This window comes from Pholcus phalangioides, unplaced genomic scaffold (assembly GCF_987345545.1).
Source record: "Pholcus phalangioides strain wild (caught in Gottingen) unplaced genomic scaffold, Ppha-v1.0 ptg000003l_1, whole genome shotgun sequence".
Taxonomy (NCBI): domain Eukaryota; kingdom Metazoa; phylum Arthropoda; class Arachnida; order Araneae; family Pholcidae; genus Pholcus; species Pholcus phalangioides.
In genome coordinates, this window is record NW_028301596.1 from 33143149 (window position 1) to 33166545 (window position 23397).

Consider the following 23397-nt stretch of genomic DNA (forward strand, 5'->3'; position numbering starts at 1 on the left):
GCCATCAACAAGTGTCAGCGCGCGAACCATTCAACGAAGGCCCACTCGTGTACCCTTGATGACTGCACGACACAAAGCTTTACGCCTCGCCTGGGCCCGACAACACCGACATTGGACTGTTGAGGACTGGAAACACGTTGCCTGGTCTCGGTTCCAATTATTTCGAGCTGATGGACGTGTACGGGTATGGAGAAAACCTCATGAATCCAAGGACCCTACATGTCAACAGGGGACTGTTCAAGCTGGTGGAGGCTCTGTGATGGTATGGGGCGTGTGCAGTTGGCGTGATATTGGACTCTTGATACGTCTAGATACGACTCTGACAGGTGACAGGTACGTAAGCATCCTGTCTGATCACCTGCACCCATTCATGTCCATTGTGCATTCCAACGGACTTGGACAATTTCAGCAGGACAATGACGACAAGTGGGACAAAACCCCACACGTCCAGAATTGCTACAAAGTGGCTCCAGGAACACTCTTCTGACTTTAGACACTTCCGCTGGCCACCAAAATCCCCAGACATGAACATTATTGAACATATCTGGGATGCCTTGCAACGTGCTGTTCAGAAGAGATCTCCACCCCCCTCTTACTCCTACGGATTTATGGACAGCCCTGCAGGATTCATGGTGTCAATTACCTCCAGCACTACTTCAGACATTAGTCGAGTCCATGCCACGTCGTGTTGCGGCACTTCTGCGTGCTCGCGGGGGCCCTACACGATATTAGGCAGGTGGGCCAGTTTTTTTGGCTCTTCAGTGTATATGCCTTTTATATAATTATTTTTATAGTTTTTTCTCTCAAATTGCACTTTTTTTTTTCTCTCTCGTCACATGGAGCTAATCGAATACAGCTGCTATATATCGACATGTATCAAATGTTGACGATTGAAAAAAATGAATTTGGCTCCTACTACCGGGCCGCCTTACATCAGCACATCGAGCTTTAGTCAGGGATCTCCGACCACTTCGCGAAATGGCCGGCTAAAGCCCGAATCATTTCTACATTCGGACTTTGGCCAATTCGCGAAGTGGCCGGTCTCGTCACGAATTCGAGCTGCTTTAGCAGTAACATCCACAAACGAGAGGATCCTCTGATAGTTTTAGAGCCTTTTGCTTGCTTATTTCGACCATTTTTAGTGCCCAAACTTCCGGGCTCTAATAATCACCTATCGCCTTGATATACAAATACAAATACAAGTAGTATATATATATAAAAGAAGTTTTATTAAATTTTTCACTACATCTATATATATCACTTTCACTGGCGATTATGCATAATTCCCAAATGAAGTTGGAAAGTCGGATAAATATGGAGAAATTTTTAATCTTTTTTTCTCTTCATTAAACGAATTAATTATTTTTACCAGTACATGATATTTGCGCTACACATATTTTGGAATAAAAATTAAACTACAAATAAGTGTGAAGAAGATATGAACATTCATAACAACATTACCAGTTTAGTAATGTTAGCTTTTTTCGCATATCAACAAACAAAACTAGCGCATTACAATTCGAATTCCCCATCCTGGACTCAACTTATGTTCAGTTACTTAAATAATTAATTGATGATTTATCATATTTACCAACACGAGCTTGGGATTAAACATAATCTTAGTTGAAAATTCTTGGTTTAAGACCAAAACTAATAAATTAGTCTGCCTGATTATATTGTCTGCTATCGGGAGTTTCCGTTAACGGGGGATAAAATACATTAAAGCCATGTTTTACAGTATCAGGGATCAGGAAAGTGTCCGTTAATGAAGGTTCCACTGTATGTGGTAATATGCTGATAACTCAATTCTTACAGAATAAAAAAAATGTTTCTCGATTACAATCTAATTACATGTAAATGATCATTTTATTCTCACATTGTTTGTAACAGGTATCCCAAGGCCAACACTGAGGATCACTCGATAGTCCACGAGACTGGAAAAAAAAATTGAATGAGATAAACTTTGCGACAACAAAAGATGGATTCCAAGGAAGTGAAGGTTACTGTGTTGTTTTTGCTTTGTTTTGGATGTTTGTTGGTTTTAATCATGTTTGGATGAGACATGAAAAGCAGAACTATGATGGAATCCGCTTGCAAGAAGGTTCCAGTGTGTGTGTGTGTGTGTGTGTGAGTGCAAGCTCTTTTAACCTCAAAGTGCTTACTTATACCCATCTAAATATGAGACCGAAGAGGGGGAAAAACTATTTGTATTACTTTCAAAAGCTGCCAAGGCTAGGTACATCCCATTGGACCTAATTTTATATATTGTGGACATTTTGTTGTACATGTCTTGTGTTGTCTCATAGCTGAAATGACTAAGTTATATCAAGTGTTAAAATGAAAGACTACCTTCAAATCAGAACATCATTGTATGACGGCAATATATATATTTTTTTCGTTCCATCATATTCAGAACTTTAAAATGATAAATATCCTGAATCATTGGTTTGAAAGTGCTCTGTAATTGATTAAGCTGCGTAATTATATAAAATATGAATTTGTATCACGTTATGAATATCAGTTGTGAAATTAAAACGGAAAAATTTTACAGTTGATACATATTATACCTTACAGAAACAGTTCTCTTTATGCATTAATGGAAAAGATAAATTGAGTGCTTTTGTGTTTGACATTTGCCGTTTTTATTTGCTACCAAAGAGCTTTAACACATGCAAAAATGATTTCAAACCCACTTGTAAATAAATGCTTCGCTGATAAATATTGTCTATTAATTGCTTCGTCATTGAAGAATGTTTTTTTTTGTGTGTGTGTTCTATTCTACGTTTGTATCATTTAATTTGACCAGTTTTGATGTACAATAGCATATCATATGGTTGAAACATCTCAGATGTTGAAGTGCCTTGCAAGAGGTGAAAAATCATGTACTAATGAATGATAATAAAATTATACACAATGACAAGTTTTATTTATTCAATACTGTAGATTTTTTATTTTACTACATACACAAACAAAATTACACTGGGAAACAAGATCACAATCATATCAACAGACTCATAATAACTTGATATCAACTAGAAGCCACAAGCTTTCGCTTCCTTACCAAATTTGATAAAATTTAAAGGTTTTTGTAGTTGTGTAGCCGTGTGTGCAGTGCAACTTTTTTTTCATTTGATCATTTTTGCCTTACCATGTAAACATCTTTGACACTGCTAATTACACAAAACTTACATCTTAAAGGCAGCTATAATAACAGTTACCTTTTTACACATCACTCAGAGTCATGCGGAGATTGTCAAATTAAGCATTACTGTCTGGCATCATGCACAATTTTTGATATTTTTTTCATGACACATATTCAAAATCTCACTGATTATTATGGACATTAAGAATCTATAAATTGATTACATATAAAATTATGTAAAGTGATCATTAAATTTGCCTTTCTTTCAGACCTGTGGGGGGGGGGGGGCATTAGCTCTGGGGCAGTGCCCCAGCCTAGTTACAGGCATGCTTTCTAACATGGATGTATCACAGTGACAACATGATTGGAAGCATTACGATATTCTTTCTCTTAAATAGTGTAGCAGAAATTGCATGATATGCATTAAATTAATTTTTGTACTCTCTCTCTGGTTTATACATTTTACAATTTTTTTTCATAAACTACAGCAGAACCCTGCTAAACCAAACTAATTGAGACTGGGACTGTTTGGATTAGCAAAAAAAATAATAATTAGGATAAGTTGGGAAAAAAAGGGGGAGGGTGAGGTCTCCTTTTTTAAACATTTAGTGTTAGTGGGTACGTTGGGCAAGAATTCCATTTAAATGACAGAAAGTTGATTCAGCCACATATACCCAGGGCCGGAGCTAGAGGTTGGGGCCACCTACCCCGGGCGGCAGTTTTAGGTAGAATACCATAATAGAATTATCAAATTTTAAAGTTGTGTGGTGGGGGGACGGACAAAAATCTTAGTTATGGCCCTGCGTATACCAGATAGGAAAGTGGAAACATGACACAAGAGCACAATTCTAATGATAGCATGTAACTGCAATAAAGATATAATGTGGGCAGCCGGGGCTACAACTAGATGTTTGGTCAGCTATGGGGGTTGCACATATTTTGGTATCCCCCTTGTAATGTAGAAGGATGAAATTTGTGTACCCTCGTCTGGTCCGGCGCAGCAGACCCGCCTGCTCTCCCTTCCTCCTAGTTGTGGCCCTGTGAAGAGCTTGGAGAAGCTTCTGAGATGGCCCTTTTGGGTGGACCAATGCAATACCCCCAAGATCATACATGCTCAACCTATGGTCCGCGCTCCAAATGTGGCCCTCTGAGTCATCTCTGATGTGGCCCGCAACAAATAACCAAACCACCCTCGAAAGGCCCACTGAAGATTATCAAATCACCCAAGTCAATTTCTATGACACATTTGCAGATCTTTAACACTGTCAAAGGTGCTTATTTAGATCACTGAAGCAACGTCTCGTTAAGCACATTTCCAAATCACTTGGGCAACCCGTGACACACTTCTCACACCTCCAGTTCACTTAAAAATGGTTCATACATTTTCAGATGACTCAAGTAGTTGACAGCACACTTCCAGGTGACTCGAGTAGCCTGTTGCAGGGTTTCAGATGACTTAAATGGCTCACAACATACAGATCATTTAAGCGGTTTGTGATGCTTTTACAGTTCGATTTAGCGACCTGCAGCATTTTTTAAGATAATTTTATTGGCTCTTGGTACATTTCCAGATGACTTATACTTCTAGCGACACCCTTCAAGACCACTTTAGCTGGCCAATGGCATGCCTTCAGATCACCTGAATGACTTGAGGTACATTTCCAAACCAATGAATTGACCTCACTCCCCAAAAGGTTGAGCATCCTTGTTGTAAATATTATGTCTAAGCCAGTGGTTCCTAAACTTCTGTCACATATGGCTCCCCTTTGCCCTATCCAAAGTTCCTGTGTGGCACCCCAGAATATTAGGTATAGATATTGTCCTCTATAAAAGAACCCCTTCAAAGCATAAATAGGCACATCCATTAGTATTTCGAGCTTGTCGCGACATCCCACACGAAAGTTGGTGATACCCCCTTGGAGACACCACACACATTTTAAGGAAACACTGGTCTAAGCTATCTGGGCAGTATTGGCTAGGGTAGGGTTCATTCCTTCCCATTATTTTCTGAGCTTTGTTCAGGCAAATGGAGTTCTACTGTTTTTACAGGCGGAGATTCAGGTGTCTCACTGCACGGCAAATCAGTTGCAACACAACAATTTCAAGCAGCTGTAAATCACAACCTCCATGAAAACTCAAATGATATGAATAAAATATCAATGTTGATACATATAATGAAAGGTCCACACACATACAAAAAAACACGCAATTGAAGTAAAACAAAATGACTTACTTAAAAAAAATATGTCGCAGTAAAATAAAAAATACAATAAAATTGATTGATATAAGCGAAATAAAAAAAGTCATGACCGATACAACCAATAAAGGAAAATTGCATTTACATACTAGCATTTGTAAATACATGACACAAAACAAATCGAAACATATACATAAAAAAAGACATTGCATGGAAATATTTGCTATTTCATTGGACGGAATGGTAATTGGATCACAAAATTTTGTAATGAAGCTCATACGGATGCTGTGATAGATCCATGCGGCGTTGATGCCCTTGAATGAGGACCTCTGAACATATCCACAGAATAATGTGACAGGCTGTGTGATGTTGTGTTTAGGCTACTCAGAGTTCCGGTCTGGAAGAAAATTCATGCAAATTTGTGAATAAATTCATTGGGAACGAAAATAAACATTCAATGAAAAAAATCACGATTTGAAAGAAAATACATGCATAAGCGAATATTTCTGTTAAAAAGTCTGCGTGATACTCAATGTAACAGTACCTTGATAAATGTCTCTTGCCATGGCTAATCCAAGATACAAGAAAATAACTACTAATAATTAGGGCTGGTCTGATTAATCGAGTCGTTCAATCAATCGATCAATTTTAAACATTTTAGTTGAGTCAATTGACTTGATCAATCCAATTAAAATTTACAGAAAAAAATTTGTAATTTAGTTCCATTTATTTTACGAAACCAATTTTCGATGTCTTAAATTATGTTCCCATTACATAAGATTTTTCCACACACAACACTTACATTCATACACTTTTTCACCTCACATCAAACTCATGTAGATACCATCACCTACGGAGCCATACCCATTACCTCCTACAAAGTCCCATTTCAGTTAGTCAGTCAACATGAAAAATTCAAGCATTTCCATCTTTACTTTAGAAAATGGAAGACAGATGGCAGCATGAACACGAAACAAGTGCAATTCAACAACATAAATACGTTAGTGCCACTTATACACTCAGAACACACATTCTCTTTTCGGCATGTGCCGCATTTGTTAGAACTTCCGTAGAGGAATGTGTACGAAGTGTATGTACGGTTTAGTAGTAGTAGTAGTGGGTCATTCAAAGTCAGCCCTAATAATATTGCACCAACTGTTCAAGTTTTTACAAGGGAATGCCCAACAAGCAAGAAATATACAAGAAAAAATTGTAACTACGCCGAATAACAAGCTAAGGCTTGGAAATAGTCAGAGCCAATCATGTTTAGTGTAGTGAATAGCATTATATTTATATTGCAAAACTTTTACTCTGTATAAAAGTACACCATGTTGACTGATTTCGTATTTTTAAGGTGAATCAATTAACGAGATTCACATTATGAAATAGATATATGTATGAAATATACATGAAATCACGATTTAGGATATGTTTATGTTAAGGTTTCATGAAAAAATATATAATGTTGTATATTTTAGTATCAACAATATTGCCTCTAAGTTGTGTACATGTGTGTTTTGCATGCCAAATGGTCCTGAGCATACAGAATCATCATATAATACAATCGGTTGTATATAATTACTCATATACAATTATATACTGTCAATGCTCATTTCTATGAACTTGTACAGACTTGAAAAAATTATTGTTAGTAAATTATTATTGTGTTGGTTCATTAAATTGTGCGTCGACTGTATAGTAGAACTTCACTAAACTGTCATACATACACAAACGACAGGTCTGCAAGGTAAAAAGATGGCAATTTAAAGAAATTGTTGGAGATTACTGTCTGTACGCTATTCCCAGCGCTGGACTTAGGCAGGTGCGAAAGGTGCAATCGCACTATGCCGCAAATGGAATAAAAATACTTTGATTATATTGAGTAACATTTTGACTCCTTAACAAAACAAATAGCTTAAAATTCTGTCAAAGACAGGAAATCCACAAATCTAGGGTTTCCACAGACCACCCCCCCCCCCGCCTTAAGCCAGGGCCTTAAGTTTGGGTCCAGGGCAAATATGAAATATTGGAGCCCCCTTGTATAGAGTTTTTTCAAGCAGAAGTGTGGGGGAAGTTCCTTTGTTTTAATGCAAAAGGCAGCCGATTTCATAGCCCAGAAAATTTGTGGGCCCTGGACATTACCCCATTTCCCATGAAAGAAATTGGCCCTGCTCCAAGGCAAGAGAATACATGCCCTGGGGGCTGGACCAGAAAAAAGCGGTGAATTTTCCCTTTAACAACATATTTAAAACTATGGGGGGGGGGGGCAAAATAAATGCTTGCCCCAGCTGAAAGCATATTTAGTTGCAGTTCTAAATAGATAAGGATTCACCACCCTAGCCTCCACAGCCCTTCCACTGTGCACATATATTGTAGACATGCCCCTCCCCTTCCCCTGCATCTTGCAGCAGAGGGAGGTCCCTAGTCAGTGATCTTTGGAAGGAGAGATTTTTCTTATGTGCGCCTCTATAGTACTATAGTATACTTATAAGGTGAAGAAACAAAAAATTAATAATCATTCCATTTCCCCGGGTTGGAGTCCTATCAGCCCCACCCTCTTGGGGAGGGGGGGGGGGGCATGATTATACAGTAGTGGTTCTCCACCTGGGGGGCATACCTACAATTCTTCTCCTTGGGTGATAGGCCCAAATTTATTGCCAAATGACTTTTTTTTTGCCATAAAAACAGTAGTAGTACTTAGTTTGTGTGATAGTCATTCTCTTGGTTAATATAAACCTGGTGTGAGCTAGGATTGAGCACACTGGAGGATCGGAAAAAATAATTTTAGAGGGCCGCAAAACAGTTTCCTCAACACGCCACAAAATACCTAACGCCATCCATCCCTGGCAATTTTTCATATTATATATTCTTTAAATATGATTCAAATTATTTATGAAAAAGCTTATTATTCTAGAAAAAATCAATGAGGAAATTTGCTTATTAATTTATTTTTCAAAATTAAAACTTGTTTAAAATGAGAGAATTATACAGGGTGTCCCTGAACTCATGGGCCAAACTAAGGGAAGGTAGAATACACATAAAGAAGTATTTTTTGTATAGCAATGTGGGGTCGGAAATAAAAAATGTTGGTAGAAAAGCCGATGAGAGTAAAACACATTGCAAAACTTTCAGTCACTGTTCCAACTGTTCATGAAACCCTGACATCTTCGAAAGGGTACGCCAATCACTTATTAGGTGCTGCCAGGTCTGTATCGACATTGGTGGTGCACATTTGAGCACTTACTGCAATTATTAATGTAAATAAAAAGCTTTTTCATTTCGTGTTTTTCTGCCAACACTTTTTATTTCCGACCCCACATTGCTACACAAAAAATGCTTCTTTATGTGTATTTTACCTTTCTGCTTAAAGTTTCGTCAAGGTGAGTTCAGGTGACAACCCGTAGTAAAACAGGAAAGCAACTTACTTTCAACCTAGCCATATCTTCGAGCCTGGTAATGTCTTCCAGCTCTTGATAATTTGAATAGACTACCAAGATGAAGAAAACCTATATAATCGAGATTCATAAATCAATATAGCTCAACAAGCTTATTTTCATCAACATCAATGCATTTACTAATGTTCCATGCTATAGGAATACCATGATTCCTGAAAGTTCAGGTAATAAATATAGAGAGGCTATAATACCCAGGCCCCACATGATGTTCTATCCTGAGACCCCTGTACCTCACAGGATAGGATTCTAGTAACTCACCCACTTTTAATATTCATAAAAAAAGAAAGAAAAAGAAATGCTGTGTTTGAATTAAAATAGATTAATTGAAAGTAATGAGTTGTGGAGTACTCACATTCAAAGCTATGAGAACAGCCCATAATACTAGCATAGCTTGATGGTAACTGTAGTATAAATCCTGGAACGAGAAAAAGTATTTTAAACACATTGAAAACTAACAGCTGTTAAATCATAATTTAAAATTTCTTCAAATTAAAGACTAAACTAAAATTTCTTTTAAATATGAAGTATACAATCTAAGAGATAACATATTTGTCTTGGAATTACTTTATAATTAATGCTCAGTGAAGTTGCCTATAACATACCCCTCCCTTGATGATTTGGGAAGTGTATGTTATAAAGAACGTGTATGTTATAAGTACAGTTCGCTGATTATATGTAAATGGATATGTTGGCCTTTGTTAGCATTAATGCATAAAATCAAAGAATTTTCAGAATACGTGCACATTTTTCGAAGATTTATTAAAGTTTGATCAATTTCTTAAAAAATTGTTCCCCCCCCCCCCACATGAGTGGAATTTAGTGAATAAATGGAGATGTTTACCATATTTTCTAAATACCAACTATTTAATTTAAGGCTATTTTTAGAAATATGTCAACAGTATTTTTTCAGAAATAGCATCAAAATTATTTTGCTACTGGTATTTTGTTAAGGAGCAGCTACAATAGGACTCACTAGAAATTAAAAATACCTAGAGGAAATATGCAGAGTTATTTGCATATGAAGTATATGCATATGTGGGTATATTTTATTGTAAATAAATATGCACTAAGAAATAGAAAATATGCATTTTAAAAACATATCTGCTTTTTTTTGAATGGTGATTACACAGATTTTTTCTCATTTTTGGTGCAGACTTTGGAATTTTTAACTCTTCTTTAGGATCTTTCAGTGCATATTTTGACATTTTTAAGTGTCTATTCGCATATCTTTGAGCATATTTTTTAGAGCCACTTTTTAGTGCATATAATATGGGCTTCAGTTATAAGCAAGGTCTTGATATTGATTGTATATTATATGCAAGAAGTTTATTATTGAGATTGTCCTGAGTAAAATCAGCTCAAGTAGCATGTAACTAAATTTAGTATATAATGAATGTAGTTTTTGGTTGGTATCTCCTAAGGAATTTTGAAATTTTAATTGGAGTACAGTACATATAAGGGCATATAGAACATATGTACAATTTTTTCTTAATTTAAATGATTTAATTCATATTATTTGGGTTTATATGATAATGGCTTTAATTCAAGGTTGCCAGCATTTATACAATAAATTAAAAAAAAAAGCAACTAATATTCATGAATTTTACTTTTCATCAATCAACATGCTTTTATACAGTCTTTCAATAGGTAAAAACTTGATGCTATTAAAGCAGTGCGGATTTCTGCTTTTATTGATCACAACAATTGTTTATCACTGCCATCTACCAAGTGATACAAAAGTAACAGAAAAAAATTGAGATTTCATCACTTGAAGAGCATTTTCAACTAAGTTCTCACAGAAATGAAAAGTGACATAGAATTTGTTAAAATAACACATAATTTCACTGTTAGAATAGTTATATTCTTTACTAACAGGTGGCACTGTTTAGTCAAAGACCATTACAGTGCTAATGTAATTATTTGCAGTTGATGTTATTATTTTGACTATGAATTTTTGGTTAGTATAAAAATTCCCATGGATTTCTGTAAAAAAACAACAACATCAGGAGGATATTAACTGCATGCAATACATTTTGCACATATAAGTCAATTTCAACTTCATTCTTTCACGATTTTGTCAGCAATATGTTATATTCAAATTATTTTCTAGGTTAAGAGAGTGTTTTTGGTGTGTTATAAACATATCCAAAGTGTATGCTTTACATGCCATGGTTGACATAATACTAAATGGGGAGAAACCTCTTTAACTCGACACAAGATGGCAAAACCTGCTTAAGTAGACCAAGATTTGTACTGTGTTATCACAACTTATTTCTTGATATTTCCTGTGAATTGGCTGATTAATAAATGTTCAAGACATTTCTCTTGCATATTTTTACAATTCTTCATTGGTTTTTTTTTATCGTTTGCTGGTCAAAAATTCTTTTTCATACCTTGTGGGTAGAATCACTTCACACTTTTTGAAAACTTGACCACTGTGGATTTATGAAAATCATATATAACCACAGATGATATCTGAAATTTTTGAGCAAGAGATAAGCTCAGAATAAGCTAGATCAAAATTTTTAAGATGAAAAAGTGAAAATTTTTCTAATTTTTGGCAATCCCACTGCTCATCTGCAAATAATAGATATTTCAATACACTTATGTTTTTTTCACTGTAATTCAAGATTATTTGTAAACTTTTCATAGAAAACTGCAGATATTTTTTTCTTAATTTGTGTGAAATGGAACTGTTCAACTACATTTAAGTGCATGTACATGGCATCGATGAAATTAAGAAATTGTGAGGGCGAGAACAAATGAAACCTTGTTAACTTGAAATCTACTTAAGTTGGGACGTTTATCGTTACTCTTGGGGTGTCGAGTTATTAAAGTTCAACTGTAGATGTATCGAGACAAAAAAAAAGGGGGTATTTTTTAACTCCAGTAATTTAAACATCACATTGTTTTTTGAACATGTACAGTCATACTTTGATTCAAGAATAATTTATGTTACAAACCAGAAATAAGGATTCGAATGCTTCAACTTACAAACATACAAGAAAAAGCTCATCTAACACACAGAAACTAAGGTGATGATTTGAATACATCTAAGCCCACAGAGGTTGTGTTTCTATTTTGAGCATGTGAGCAAAACTACTGTTTTTTTACATAAAATACATAGCACCTTATCAAGAAAATTGATTTTTGTACAAGTAATAATACACTGGGAAAGTGGAACAGATTGAAGACATTTTCTACAAGTATGTCTTACAACTATTACTGTCTTCCTGCAATTCAAGGCACTACTGTAATAACAAGTGATAGTTTCAATTTTTTTTGGTGCAGGGACCAATTAGATGATAGTTTCCCACACATTTTGTTCCATTGACCCCCTCCTCCCAACTCAACCCATAGGATCCTAAACTAAAAATATACCCTGGACCCTTCCATTGCCCCCTGGAGGATATTATTGCCCAGTTTGGGAAACACTGAATTAGGTGAAGCTGCGCCAAAGCAAATTAAAAATAAAATTAAATGACAGCAACTGATTGCACATCATAAATAAAACTAAGTGTATAATATAAGAACAATGATGTGTGACGTGTATTACCGTGTATTATGAATTGTTTCTGATTATGTTTTCATCTCTGCATTCAGAAAAATAAAAAACCGTAATTTGCCTCAAAATTTAAAATAAATTTTTTATGAATATATATATTTTGCAGTGAAATAGAAATTAAAGTAGAAAAATAAAACATACATAAAAAAAACATTTCCTAAATGAAATCACATATTACATTTATAATACTGTGCCAGCGCAATGACAGATAATATATATTCAAAGAGTAGATTTAGAAGAGACAAAGGCAACTTACATTTGCTATGGAACGGAATAATATTGAAAAAAGACTCCAAGATGTGTATATGCTGGCAGCAATTAACCATGGACGGAATCTTTTCTCTTGCTCCTATAACCAAAATATTTTGATATTAGCCTCAGCGAATGCAATGCGATACTGACAAATGAGATTGCAGCAATGTATATATTATGGTAAATGTGATAAATGCACAGGCCCATCATTTGGGGGGAGGTGGGGGCACCCCTAAAAGATGGAAAATACACTTGAAATAGTATAAATATATACACAAATATATATACCTACATTGAGTACACGTTCTTCCCCCCCCCCCCAGGAAAAGTTGAAATGACGGCCTTGTAAATGTAGTTGTTATACACAATAAATTGAATGTTATGCATACTTACCAATAGTCTTAGTAAATTTGATAAATTTATCACTTTTACCAGCGATTATGCATAATACCCAAGTGTTGTTGGTAAATTTTATAAATATGAAAAAGTTTTTGAATGAGTCTAGTATGTGTGATGAATATAGTCGAAACACTGATACAATGATAACAAATTTTATTACTATACCCCTAATATCATGGTAAATTTTACACCTGTGATCCGATGTAATGATACAAAAAAATGTATGAATTATCATGTATATCATACTAGCTGTAATACCTGACACTGCACAGGTTTTCCCCATATACTGTCAGCATATTAAAGAAGTAACAAACCATTGTAAAGGTATAAACATGTCTAAAACACATTGTTAGGGAACCATGGTAACCAAAGTAAACATTCTGAAAGCTATTGGTGAGGATGAGAAATCGCTGTGTTGCACAGCTCTGACAAACTTTTAAAATAGCCTAATGTTTGTCAGGTCTTGTTTGGTGTGTACACAAGATTTAGCGATGATCGGTCAAAATTTGTAGTTTTGTAAAGAGAACATCTCTCTCTCTCTCTCATTTACTCACATACAGAGTCAATTATATAGTATGATTTATCATGTTTATCAATGGAGTGATGTTTGGGTATTATGCATAATCACTGGTAAAAGTGATTAATTTAAGAACATTTATCAGGTTTGCTAATAATGTTTGGGTACTATTCATGATTGCCAGTAAAAGAGATTAATTTAGGAAAATTGATCAAATTTACCAACCAGGCTTGGGTACAATGCATAATCACCGGTAAAAGTGAGAAATTTAGGGAAATTTATCAAATTTGTCAAAATGCTTGGTAAATACGCATACTAACCATTATTATGTATAACAACCACGTTTACCATAACATATACATCTCAAATAAACAACAACAGAAAGATTCCTTTATAATAAAACTACCTGCTTAAAAATAATTTTTAATGATCTAACATTTGGGGATAAAAGAATTTGATAACTAGATCCAAAAGTCACCCAGAATTATGTATTGCTTCCATGAACTTTTTACCATGTTGTTGAACTTTTACCTGTTTTCCACCTTGATAATGGCATAGACTGTCAGAACATATGTGGGTGTGTTATAAATTGTTATTTGTCCTCATTGCATTGTGAATACTTGCTATAATTTCGGGCAAAGTGATTCTTTTGATTAATCTATATATATAAAATTGATTTTCTCTCTCTCTCTCTCTCTCTCTCTGTGTGTATTTGTGTTCTCTATAAAAATCTACAATTTTAGATCTATCATTGCTAAATTTTACATACATTTATATACCAAATGGGACCCAACTTCAGCGATAGGCTACTTTAAAAGTTCGGCAAATACCTGAAATAGGCAAAAAACTGTTGCGCAACAATGGTTTTTGGGCCTGAACGATCACTTTTGGAACGTTTACTTTGATTACCGTGGTTCCCTAGCAATGCGTTTCAGACATGCATATGCCTTCATAATGGTTTGCCATTTCTTTAATGCTGCCAGTATTATGCATGATAGTTCATGCCTTTGTAATGGTTTGCCACTTTTTCAATCCTCATCCTCTCAGTAATTGAAGAAAACCCAGGCAGCGCCAGTTATTATAGCTAGTAATATAATATAGTTCAGACTTTTCACAGACACATGGATCATTAAATGACTTATTGAATATGAACAGCTAGGCTGGATGAGGTCCTTGTTCCATTAGCACCATTATCTTCCATTGTGGGCATACTTTATCCTCTGCGAGACTTAACTTTGATGCTTCAATGTATCTTTGTGCTGCAACTGGTTCCATCTGACTTGCCATAAGGCCTATCTGAGTTTTCATATACCTTTGAGTGTCACTCCTGGGTAAAGACATCATAGTTTTGGGCAAATGGTGTATGGCTTCTTTGGCTAACTTGTAAGCTTCTGCCCTGCCGCTGACTCCGAGATGGACCTTTACCCAAGAGATCTTTATGAAGATACATCCATCCACAGAGTATAGATCTAATACAGCGAACTATTCGATGCTGACTCCTGACATCTTTTATAGCTGGCAGTGCTGAGAAACTGTCTGTGAATATTCTTGCTGATAGACCCATCTATCAACAAGTTCCCCTATTATTTTCTTCATGTCGGTGCCTCTGATTAATGGATTAACTAAACATTCCTGACAAAACTGAGGGGGGGGGGAACCCCTAATAGGCTATGTGCTTTACACATGGTTTCCATAGGCGGAATGTGCAGTTGCATAAGGAGCAGGAAGTGGAAATTTTCAAAAAATGTTTTTGAAGTTGGATATTTCACTGCATATTAGGGCTGGACAAATCTATTGCCTGACATGCCTCAGGCAGGGCCGTCTCAAAGAGCATCATGGGCCAAATGATTTTTCTGAGGCCCTACCAAGCAAATTGTCGAATATCTGAACAAGATCATTTTTGTGAGGCCAATTTTTCTCTTGAGGCCCCAGGCCGTGCCCGGGTCAGCCCATGCCTTAAGACAACATTGGCCTCAGGCACATACTATTTCAAGTTGGGGATGCAAATGTTTGGAAATTTGTCCAGCTCCACTGTATAACTATTTAGACCATAAACATATAGACCTGCTTGAACATTCATAATATTGAGATGCAAAATGCACGTAAAAGGTTAAAACAAATTAAGAAAACAATCACTGAATCATCAAACAAAGTTTTTCTACCACATACAGATACATCGCTGATCTCAACTCAAAACATTATAAGGAAAGGATATATTAGCATGCGTGAGTGTGTGTGTGTAAACAAAACAGCACTAATACGATACCTTCCTCAGAGCCCTCATGAGAATCACAGAAACAACAAGCATATAGACTCCCATGATAAATGAAACTATGGCGCACAACATCAATGCATTCCGAACTAAAAAGAAAATCCATAAAATTATTTAAAAAATTTTCAATACCCATTAGAACAATCAATCAATGCAATAACTTCTGATGACTACTAACAAAGTCACAAAATTTCAATCGTGATATATTCATTGAATATTACGTCAAATATCTCACATATATACTACTACTATAACTAAGATGGCCACCATATTTATCGCCTATACATCTAATACAGATTTCAAATTTATTGCCAACAGCTTGTACGTGAAGGGGCAAGTGGAAGACCAGCTCGTATTTGCATGTATTTATATTTTACAATATATATTCATATATTTATATATAAATACAGTATATTTCATAAATTTATAAAAAAATATAAGGAAATTGTATATTTGAATGTCATTTGTGGGGTTTTTTTTGGCACAGAAAAGTTTCATTTTTTGTCAATAGAGGGTGCTGTACGAAAGCAAGCCACAGAATTCTGGACCTTGACCTTTCTTTAATCTCTCCTGTCTTTAAAACAATTGTATTGCTTATTGCAATTCATGGCTAAGGTAGAACTCCTCCACCAATAGTGCTTTATCCACCAATATTAACATATACAAATACAACATCCCAACAGGCGAAATGCCCAACAAGATGGCTGAAAATCTGTAGCTTTCCTGTAGGTGGGTCTGAACCCATGCACCTTGAACTCTTTCCATCTCTGACTTCATGACTTACCAACCCACCATGACATCACGATGAAAACCTTATGGAAGTGCAAATAAAAGGAATGAGCTATATTAATCTCACACTCTGCATTTTATGAAACTGACTTACATATTTTCAGTGATTTGCTTTCCCTCAGTGCCATCTATCACCGAAAATTTGAATTATTTTTTGTACAAAAAAAATCTCTCCGTGAGAATAACTTTTTCACATACCACATTCAAATATACCGCTTCCTTTAATTCCTATGATTTTCTAAACTATTTACAAATTTATGGTACACCCTGTATTTGCTTGATAGGTGAAGGAAAATTACCTAATGGACCAGTTTTTGCAACTAACGCCCAAAAAATAAAAGGCTTTGCCAAGTACTAGAAATGGCACTACAGAGCCCAGGTAAAAAATATTTTGTCTGAGGCACATCATTAATTGCTGCTTCTTTTTGCCATAATGAAATCATGGATCATCACCATCAATGAAATCATTGCTAGCAAAGGATGTAACTTGCATTTACTCTAGAGGGATAATTTCTCTGTATATATTTAGTTTCCCTTCGTTACCTTGAAACACCATTAGAGAAATGAGGAATATTTCTTTGTTACATCATCATGAGAGGGAGGAGTGCCCACATTTATATTGGTGCATACAGGATGTCATGAAAAGTGCGAAAAAAGTCTGTATCACATGCTACCATTTATAGCATAGGCGGAGATAGACTTGGAAGTCTGGGGGGGGGGGCATGATGATGATGATGATGTCAGTTTATATATGTGCACATACATTAGATCAGTAGGCTCTGCCTTTGATGCTGGGGGGGGGGGGCAATACCTCCTGCCCCAGTATCTCCGCAAATGATTTACAGAGATATAAATATAGGCAAACATAAATGCTGACTTAAGGTATGACTCAATATTTTCATATTTGGGACAGTGATGTTTTTATCCATGGTCCTCCCCACAACGATGGGCAGGGAGCTGACAAAGTTCCAGCCTGGGGCAATTATTATTTTTTTTACATTATAAATTACCAATATAGATGCTTGTGAAAAGTTTGGTCAGTTGGCCAACTAAAGAACCCAGTCTAAGGCCCCTGCTGCAGGATGTGGTGTCCATGCCTGTGGCACGGGTAGGCCGGGTTGCGTGATGGGAAATTTTGGGTTTAGCGAAATACAGTGAGCAATGGTGGAAGAAACCACGTAAAGCAATAAAATTGAGTGAACTTTCAAGGGAATGCATACATTCTATGTATTTCTAAACAGAAGCAAGCCTTCCATATACGTTTTTGGGGTATGCAACCTTTTGAGCATATTTGAAGACTATACATGTCTTTTAAGCACTGCTACTACTTAACTTTTCACCAACTCCGGTTACATTATCGCTATTCTGCAATTTACTGCCATTGAGGAATTGGGTTGGAAATGAAGGTGGCATCTCTCGGTGCTTGCCTTAAGCTCATCAGGGAAAATATTGTTACCTATATTCTACCCACAGATCGAACCTGGGACCTGATGGCAACCTTTACTTGGTGGCAGACAAGCATCTTACCACCACGCCACTCAGGTGCTATGTAATCCTCCAAAGCATTTTGAAGTGGACACATGTATTTATGTATTTCTAGTCATACGTGATACTCTATTCTTAGACTAAAGATAACGATCTGTGGTAATCATTGGCAGTTGGATGCAAGGAGACGCCCCTCTCCACCTTGAGCTAAGATTATAAGATTATTTTGCAGGAAAAACTTAAACCACACCCCCCAGGAAAAAAAATTTGGACCCCTGAGAAAATCCTGTGTATGCACATATGCCGATAATTCTCCTGCACCTTTTCTAGGAAAGAGGTATTGTATTCTTCTATGCATTGGTGGGGGGGGGGGGGGTTCTATAGAGAAACATTACGAATGACTAATCTAAGAGATAGGCATTCTAAACTTATGGGTCATGATCAAAACTTGGATCCCACGGGCTTCTGAGATGAGCCATATAAATGCGTATATAATCCAGGTTATAAATAAATTTGTTCTGCCACTGGTTTAAAGGGAGTCTGAATGGTTTCTATAGCTGCAGCGACTCAGACATTTTTTGGGCTATCTTGTGGTATGATTTTATAGTTTATACACTTTATATTTTTTTATATACTTTTGACGACCTGAAAAAAAGTTGATGACCTATGAGGAAGAGGCTCTTCAATGCATGGCTTGTGGGCCAAATTTAGCATTTTATTGCTGTCTGGAATTGGCAATAAATTGTAGATTCTGGTCTAATTAATCCCTCATGTGCAGAAAATTACAGTGGTACAACAAAAATGAACAAATGTTGGGCAAGTTGCCTCTGCATTTGTAGTATGCATATAGTATGCATATGCTTGTAGTTGAATGCATATTTGGTGTTCTGCTCACAGTGACAATACTTTTCCGAAGTGGATGCCAACTCACAATGACACCTCTAAACCGATCACACAACGCAGACCATAATAACTCAAAAGAACAAAAATGTGTCATATTGGATGATTGGGTTCATATTGTGCCGTTAACAAGAAAGTTCCACGCCCATACACTATGATTTTTTTTGTGTCGAAAATAGAGAAGCAGTCATCTCTAAATTTCGACACAGCAGGTTGGTGGCACTCCATGTTGGAACAACGTTCCAAGTTGAAAGCAAAACACTTTCGCAAACCAAAATACTGATATTCCATTCCAAGAAATAATAAGTACTCGAGTAAAAAGAATACATGTATTGCAAATCTGATTCTACGTAATTTCATGGACATACAGGAGCACCAAGTAATTGTGCGTGTATGCAACCTTTCACATCTACAAGTTGTCTGCCTCATCCATGCAAACCAATACATTTTATCTTGGCACCAACAAGAGTTTAGCCATTCCGGATAGTCAATACTATCCATACAACTTGCTCGCTTTCCACTTCAGTAATAAAACTCCTCTTGAAGTCTACTAATCAATTGCTTGAGCGTCTATTCGACCTGTGTGGCCCTACTGGTTGCCAAATTATGAGTAAGGGATAAAAATAATTGCAGAAAAACAAGATAACCAATGATTATATGTCGGTTTAGGAAGAAGCGGAGCTCAGGGTAAAATTTTAATGACTAAAAATCGCTTGTTTTTCACAATATTACTTATGAAGGACATTTCTTGGTAATTTTACTGGTGCAGCTTATACATTGGAGTGTTGTCCCTAGTGCAGCTCGTGATGCTGCAACTGACCATTATGTTGGTCCTTGAACAGTGAGACGTTGTCCAACCCAGATATAAAGGAGATCCTGTGTTTCAGGGCTTCAAAAATTAAATTTATTTGAGGGGTTAATCACATTTGTCCAAAGGAATACCCTTGGGAAGGGTACTCCTCAGTTTCTTAACTCTTTAAACAGCATTGATGGGATATCTCATCTTCTTTTGAAGGTCTCTTATCTCAGCATTGACAAGCCCAGATATTTTATAAAGTTGATTTCTCAATAGAATATATTTCCCTATACACCTTGGTCTGCACCTGCTGAAAATCGGAAGAACACCTTTATAAATTATAAAAACTATATGACATTTTATAGAGGATTTTGTGATTTCTGCTGTTTCACTTAAAGGGTAAAGACCCATAAAGCAGTGTTCGGAAATCACAGTTTGCGAATAGCAGTAATTAAAGTGATGCAATTTAATATTCAACAAAGAACACTTACCATGCTTATTACCACTATAAACAAATAGGAAATTAATCCCGTAGTATCTGTAATGTGTCGTGCCAGGACTAGCTTCAATCAAGCAGTATACATCAAATATACATAGAACTTGACTGAGTATGCTCTGGAACTGTAAGAAAAAAAGATAAACAGCCATCACCAAAAAAACTGGTACATAAATTACAATCATTGCTTCACACTTCAAACAACAGAGGCTATTCAGGATCAACTTAGCCCAGGGGTCAGGTTTGGGTCACAGGGGCATCCGAGATTGGTCTTTCAAATCCACTACAGCCAGGAGTATCTTCAGCTGTGGATCAAGATCCAAATTTGATTCATGGGGTCTTCCAAGAAGGGTCAAACAAATCCACTTACAGCCAGGGATTCTTGAGCTATGGGTCATGTTTGAACTCAATTTGCAGGGACTTCTGCAAAGGGTCGTCAAATCCACTGAGAGCCAGGGGCTTGTCAGCTATGCATCCCGACCCAAATTTGATTCACAAGGGCTTCTGAGAACGGTGAAACAAATTCACTTACAGCCTCAGGATTCTTGACCTTCGAACAACATGGTTCGAACTTGATTCGCAGGGTCTTCCGAAAAAGGATTGTAAGAATTCTCAGGGGCTTTCTAAATGAGTTGTATAAAACCCACCTGCAGTAGTGTAATAAAAAATATCACTAATTTCATAAAACAAACTTCCCATGGGTCATGAAGCTGATCATGTAGTTGGTTTTGGGTTATGGCTGAAAAAAGTCAAGAACCCCTGCCTTAGCCTGAAGTAGTTCAGAGGACACCAAGTTTTGGATCACCTTATATTGTGCTTCTGGGAAAAATGTCATTTCTTTTTTTAAAAATAATGAAGTATGTATTCAGGATCCTTCACTGCGAGAGCCCCCTCAGCCTACCCCTTTGTGAGAGAGGGTAAAGAACATAAACCAGAGAAAAAAGCGCTGTCCATTAGTTTTTGTTGCTGTTCTTTCCCAACTTTCCTTAAGATTTTCAAATTAAAATATCTCAGCGAATATCGCACTTTGAAGCTTGGAACTTTTTTTGCTGACCTCAGGAGAGACAGGGTAAAAACTTTCTGATTGGGGTTTCAGGACGGGGTGTCCATATAAAGATTTAGATTTTTTCTATTTTGTGACGCACTGTGTTTTTTCACTAACTGGTACAATCACGGGGGGTCAAAAATCACGAAGTTTGGCGGAACACAGTTTGAGAACCCCTGACTTAGACATGTTTTTTGGATATACACTAATTACCAAGTCCACATGCCTTCATTAATTTCTTTTTTGCCGATTTCCCGCATTTTTAAGAACGAAATATGGTCAGCATAGGCTTCCATTGTGTTGTATGCGTATTGATAATTTTCTACCGAACTTCTTGGCAGGCCGCATTTGGCCCGCGGGCTGGAGATTGTGCGCCCCTGATTTAGTAGTCCTTTTTTTTTCTGTATGGTAATAACAGCAACTGTTTTCGATTCTATAAGAAGGATTTTCGTCGAAATTTCTATCACGTCTATTTCTCAGAAGAACCCTCTGGTTCCGAAACGCCGACAATATAATGACAAGGTTGAGGACAAGTATGAATGAATGAATGATACTTTGATGGAACGTCAGGGTGACCTTGGAAGCGTGTTGTACCGAAAATGTTGCAGCGGTCGATGGACTCCGGTCTGCGACCGACCATTATGTACTCTGCAAATAATAATAATAATGACGAAAAAAAAGAAAAGAAATCCCAGACAACAAACCGAGCAGGCCTTCCATAGACATCGCATCCGATGTGCAATTTTTAATGGTAAAAAAAAAAGAAGAGGCAAGGTCACACTTGCAAGTGATCCGTGAACGGTACATACCCCCCCCCCCCCCCTCCGATGCTTTTCCTATGAACCAACCGCGTGGCGAATCACTCCAATGTTACGTCATGTCGCTTCATACGCAAGCTGATCTCTTACGCTCCTGGAAAGTACGTAATTGTATCTTTGAACAGGTTTTTATTTTTACCTCTATTTTCCCACGAGGTTACCCCCCCCCCCCCCCCAATAATTTATAAGACTTCAAACGCGATCAGAAAAAAATTCCAATGTGATCGATCATTGTCAGCGTAATAGCTAGACGGGGTTCACAGAAATATTTTTACTGTTTTAATGATAACTTTATCATCATCACCACCACATTATGATGCTGATTCGTAGATCTTACGATTCACTTCAAAATTTTGTTCATCCACCTATTCACAGATTGTGTGGTTCCCAAAGTAATTTAAAATACGATCGTCATCGAAATGAGAAATTTTCAGAGCTCCTATGGAAATGTACAGGGTGTCCCATGAATTCGTAAAGTGTAAAAATTCCTAAAAATTGAAGGAATTGGTATATTTGAATGCGGTTTGTGAGGAAAGATTATTCTCACGAAGGGGGAGTTTTCGGTACAGAAATTTAGTTCAAAATATTTGTCGACAGAGAGGGCCCTGCACGAACGCAAATCCCTGGAAATATGCAACTCAGATCTCCATAAAATGCAGGGTGAACGATTAACAGCTCATTTGTGAATTTTTCTGGCGCTCGCATAAGGTTTTCCATTGTGATGTTGACATTGGTGGCGAATCGCCGGATGCAGTTTTACGAACGTTTCGGACACAGATGAGATTGAAAAAAACGTTCAGACCCAATTACCCGTAGCTTAACTTCTTTTTCTCTGTATCAAGAAAAAAAGTCCCCTCTTCGTGAAAATGAATTTCTCGCAAACCGCACATTCAAATATACTAATTTTTCCAATTTTATGAATTTTAAAGTGTTTATGAATTCATGGGAACACTCTGTACAGTTGTCCGTCAGTATTCGCGGGGGGTTACGTTCCATGCCGTGACCGCGAATACGGAAAATCCAAGAATAACTCAAACTCAAAAATTTTGTTCTTTAGGCATCTCATTTTTACAGTAGGGCAGAACGGGTTATATATTCCAAACGTTCTGTATGAAAGCGCCGCCAAATCGAAATCTAGCAGTTGAATACGAGATCTCGTGTATGTTAAAGAAGCCGCCTTCACCGAGCTGTCTATTTTATAGCGTTTCGCTGCTGCTATTTAGTGTGTGAACAGTTGTTAGGAAAACAAATTTTAGAGACGTCCTGAAT

At 36.7% G+C, this 23397-nt stretch overlaps 2 protein-coding genes across 2 annotated transcripts in view; one reads left to right on the forward strand and one right to left on the reverse strand.

Moving 5' to 3' along the window:
- Positions 1-2935, forward strand: part of LOC149088439 (uncharacterized) — a 60658-nt gene extending 57723 nt beyond the window's left edge. The window contains exon 8 of the mRNA XM_089247531.1: positions 1891-2935. Within this exon, the coding sequence (XP_089103657.1) occupies positions 1891-1925 (35 nt within the window). The 3' untranslated portion in view covers positions 1926-2935. The remainder of the gene's footprint in view (positions 1-1890) is intronic.
- The window catches only part of LOC149088440 (uncharacterized), a 36666-nt gene continuing 16179 nt past the window's right edge, over positions 2911-23397 (reverse strand). Inside the window, exons 2-7 of the mRNA XM_089247532.1 lie at positions 20261-20390; positions 15794-15888; positions 12616-12708; positions 9147-9209; positions 8765-8845; positions 2911-5736 (exon numbers count right to left, since the gene is read on the reverse strand). Coding sequence (XP_089103658.1) covers positions 5614-5736; positions 8765-8845; positions 9147-9209; positions 12616-12708; positions 15794-15888; positions 20261-20390 — 585 coding nt within the window. The 3' untranslated portion in view covers positions 2911-5613. The remainder of the gene's footprint in view (positions 5737-8764; positions 8846-9146; positions 9210-12615; positions 12709-15793; positions 15889-20260; positions 20391-23397) is intronic.